Here is a 4,571-nt window from a genome sequence, read left to right on the forward strand (position 1 = left end):
TTTTTTTTTTTTTTTTTAAGACAGAGTCTTGCTCTATTGCCCCGACTGGAGTGCAGTGGCGCAATTTTGGCTCACTGCAGGCTGTGCCTCCTGGGCTTAAGCAATCCTTCCACTTCAACCTCCTGAGTTGCTGGGATTACAGGCATGAGGCATCACACGCGGCTAATTTTTGTATTTTTCATAGAGGCAGGGTCTTGCCATGTTGCCAGGCTGGTCTCGAATTCCTGGCCTCAAGCAATCCTCCCGCCTCAGCCTCCCAAAGGGCTGGGATTACAGGTGTGAGCCACCACACTCGGCCTGGTTTTCTTACGACACTGACGCTGACAGTGCTCTACGTCTGTTCCTAGCCGGGAGAAGGCACAAGGAGGCTGACACAGCCCCAGGGCTGCAGGACTTACCTGGGGGGTGACCATACAGGTTGCTCACAAGGGTGGTGTTGGCCCACTCGAAGAACTCTCGGAAGCCCAGCACACCTGAGAAGCCCCTGGTGAAGCTGTGCTCTAGGTGCCTGTTGAGGTGGTAGGCGCTGGGGTCCCTCTGCCCATAGGCCACGAGCAGTAGCATCCACAGGAAGCCCAGGTATGCTGGGGAGGGAGGCACAGCCCCTGGTCAGGCAGGATCCACGACTCCCACCCAGTCCAGGTCAGGAAACGGAAAGGCTTCCTAGACCAGCCCCTTGCCCCTGTGGTGACAAAGGAACCAATCTTTATAGAGGCAGCAGAGAGGAGTAAAGTCACAGACCATGGGATCTCCTGCCTGGGTCCAAATCCCAGCTCTGCCACATCTCATCGAGGCACCCTTCACAAGTGACTCTATCCCTCCATGCTTCGCTCTCCCCATCTATGAAATGGGAATAACAATTCTGTGATGAGGGGATCAGTTAATATTAGAAAGCACTGGCTGGTACGGTCGCTCATGCCTGTAATCCCAGCACTTTGGGAGGCCCAGGCAGGTGGATCACTTGAGGCCAGGAGTTCAAGACCAGCCTGGCCAACATGGTGAAACCCTGTTTCTACTAAAAATACAAAAATCAGCTGGGTGTGGTGGCATGTGCCTGTAATTCCAGCTACTCAGGAGGCTGAGGCAGGAGAATCACTTAAGCCCAAAAGTGGAGGTGGCAGTGATCTGAGATCACGCCATTGCACTCCAGCCTGGGCAACAAGAGCAAGACTCTGTCTCAAAAAATCAATCAATCAATCAATCAATCAAAAAAGAATCATATAAAACATCAGGGGCTTAGGCAAGCAGCTCCCATGAGCTCCTGGAGATTTGTCAGCCTGATGTGGTGGAAAGAGCATGTAGTAGAGGGACCTGGGTTCAAATCCTGGCTGCCTCCTGGACAAGCTAATAACTTCTTCAGGCCTCGGTTTCCTCATCTGCCATGGTGTGGTTTTTTTGTGGTTTTTCGTGTTTATGAGACAGGGTATTGCTCCGTTGCCCAGAATGCAGTGCAATGGCAATTATCACTCACTGCAGCCTCCACCTCCTGGGCTCAAGTGATCCTCCCACCTCAGCCTCCCAAGTTGCTGGGACTACAGGTGTGCACCACCATGCCCAGATAATTTTTCATCTTTTTTAGAGGCAGAGTCTCAGTATGTTGTCCAGGCTGGTCTCGAATTCCTGGGCTCAAGCAATCCCCCTGTGTCAGCCTCCCAAAGTGCTGGAATTACAGGTGTGAGCCACTGTGCCCGGCCCTGCAATAATGTTAACACCAGTGCCTTCAGATCATTTAGAGAACATGGAGGGATGTGTGTGTGTGTGTGTGTGTGTGTGTGTGTGTTGTGTGTGCATAGTAGTGATAGCTGCTATTACTTCCAGTAATAATGATGGGCCTGTAATATGCTGTGTCCCCACTGGGTCTGCATCCTGCTTGGTACACAGCAGCAGACAGAGAGAGAATATATATATATATTTTTTTTTTTGAGACAGAGTTTTGCTCTTGTTGCCCAGGCTGGAGTGCAATGGCACAGTCTCGGCTCACTGCAACCTTCTCCTTCCAGGTAGGCTCAAGCAATTCTCCTGTCTCAGTCTCCCGAGTAGCTGGGATTACGGGTGCCCACCAGCACGCCCAGCTAATTTTTGTATTTTTAGTAGAGACGGGGTTTCGCCTTGTTGGCCAGGCTGATCTTGAACTCCTGACCTGGTGATCTGCCCCCTTCTCTCCACCGGCAATGGCCTCCCAAAGTGCTGGGATTACAGGCATGAGCCACCACTCCCGGCCTATATTACTTTTGTAATTAAAAATGTAATCTACTATTTTCTTAAAGTTTGGTATTCAATGGAGAGGAGGTTGGCTGTTAGGTAAATTGACCATTAGCTGAACAGACTGTAAATTGGTTTTTGGTAGATTGTGATCAGCATTTTAAAGGGGGAAAGGAAGCATGAAGAAGAATAAATAGAACACAAAATTTGAGAGCCCATCACATGTAGTTTTTCGTTTTTTAAATTTTGTAGAGACCAGGTCTCACCATGTTGCCCAGGCTGGTTTTGGACTCCTGGGCTCAAGGAGTCCTCCCACCTTGACCTCCCAAAGTGCTGGGATCATGGGTGCGAGCCACCATGCCTGGTCTTATGGAGTTAAAGTACATGTTATTTGTGAACATTTCATCTTGGTTGCATGTGTGCTGGATTATGATGTAAAACGTACTTTGTGCTGTGTGCTGATGTATGGTGAAATATTATATTAGTTGATAAGATCTGTTACCAGGTCACATTCTCCCTCGCCCGTCTCTGCCAGCTCGCCACTGCCAACCCCAGCAGACTGGGAAGCTCGGGATTAGATAATGGATAAGCTGCCTTTGGACTCTCAATAAGCTCTTTTAGGATAATTTGGGCAACAGGCCAGGAAGATGGGGAGAATTAGGGTGGAGGACCCTAATGCTTTGCCTTCGGGGACCCAGGGACTCACGGCTGCAAGGATAACCAAGACCCACACCTAGATTCACTAAACAACTATTTGCTCTGGAGCTCTGGCCCTGGGGTGGCTGCACCCAGGTAGGTCAGGAACCCCAGCCCAGGGGAAGGAGTGTCTGTCTTCTGGAGCCCTGCAGAGGGTTCCCAGGCAAGGCTGCCCACCCAGGGCGCTGGTCTCTAGCGTCAGCGTGACAATGCAGAACAGGTTCACGTTGGCGTTGTACACAGTGAACTCCACAAACACAGCTCTGGTCAAGGCGTCCAGCCAGGTGTTGTCAAAGAGATAGCGGAGAATTCTGCGGAAAAGAGTGGCATTGGGGCATTTCTACCCTGCAGGGGCTCCATGTTCCCGCAGCCCCTTGACCGAGGCCAGAGCTTCCTGTCTCAACTTCTCCCTCTGCTTCTGCTCTGCTCCCTGGGCCATCGGGCCACCAGGACTGCTCCTGGGAGTGGTCACATTTTGTAGCCCACGCTGTGATATGGTGGCACCCCTCATCTCCTGTCCATGAGAGCAGAGATTCTCAAAGTGTGGTCCCCACACCAACAGCATCAGCATCACCTGGGAATTTGCTGGAAATACAGATTCTCAGGCCCGCCCTAGACCTGCTGAGTCAGAAACTCTCGGGAGCCCAGAATGCGTGTTTTGATGAGCCCACCAGGATTCGGATGCTTTTTACAGTTTGAGAGCCATGGTGTTAGAAGAATCATAGTTCGGGTGCAGTGGCTCATGTCTGTAATCCCAGCACTTTGGGAGGCCAAGGCGGGTGGATCACCTGAGGTCAGGCGTTTGAAACCAGCCTGGCCAACATGGTGAAACCCCATCTCCACTAAAGACACAAAAATACAAAAATTAGCCAGGCATGGCCAGGTGCAGTGGCTCACGCCTGTAATCTCAGCACTTTGGGAGACCAAGGTGGGTGGATTATCTGAGCTCAGGAGTTCGAGACCAGCCTGACCAACATGGTGAAACCCCATCTCTACTAAAAATACAAAAATTCGCTGGGCATTGTGGCGCATGCCTGTAATTCCAGCTTCTCAGGAGGCTGAGATGGGAATTGTTTGAACCAGGGAGGCAGAGGTTACAGTGAGCCGAGATTGCACCACTGCACCTCAACCTGGGTGACAGAGCAAGGCTCCATCTCAAAAAAAAAAGAAAAGAAAAAGAAAAAATTCCCTGTAGTGGTGCATGCCTGTAATCCAAGCTGCTCAGGAGGCTGAGGCATGAAAATTGCTTGAGGCTGAGACAGGAGAACCACTTGAACCCAAGAGGCAGATGTTGCAGTGTGTCAAGATCATGCCACTGCACTCCAGCCTGGGTGACAGTGTAAGACTATCTCAAAAAAAGAAAAAAAGGGCCGGGCATGATGGCTCATGCCTATAATCTCATCATTTTGGGAGGCCAAGGCAGGCAGATCACCTGAGGTCAGGAGTTTGAGACCAGCCTGGCCAACTTGGTAAAACCCTGTCTCTACTAAAAATACAAAAAATTCAGCCAGGCATGGTGGCACGTGCCTGTATTCTCAGTTACTCAGGAGGCTGGGGCAGGAGAATTGCTTGAACCTGAGAGGTGGGGGTTGCAATAAGCCGAGATCACGCCAATGCATTCAGCCCAGGCAACAGAGCAAAACTCTGTCTCAAAAAAAAAAAACCAAAAAAAA

At 50.6% G+C, this 4,571-nt stretch overlaps 1 protein-coding gene across 1 annotated transcript in view; it reads right to left on the reverse strand.

Annotated features, from left to right (window-relative positions):
• Positions 1-4,571, reverse strand: part of PKD1L2 (polycystic kidney disease 1-like 2) — a 124,984-nt gene that overhangs the window by 33,594 nt on the left and 86,819 nt on the right. Inside the window, exon 35 of the mRNA XM_011942207.1 lies at positions 399-584. Coding sequence (XP_011797597.1) covers positions 399-584 — 186 coding nt within the window. The remainder of the gene's footprint in view (positions 1-398; positions 585-4,571) is intronic.

Source organism: Colobus angolensis, unplaced genomic scaffold, assembly GCF_000951035.1.
Source record: "Colobus angolensis palliatus isolate OR3802 unplaced genomic scaffold, Cang.pa_1.0 Scaffold207, whole genome shotgun sequence".
NCBI classification, from domain to species: domain Eukaryota; kingdom Metazoa; phylum Chordata; class Mammalia; order Primates; family Cercopithecidae; genus Colobus; species Colobus angolensis.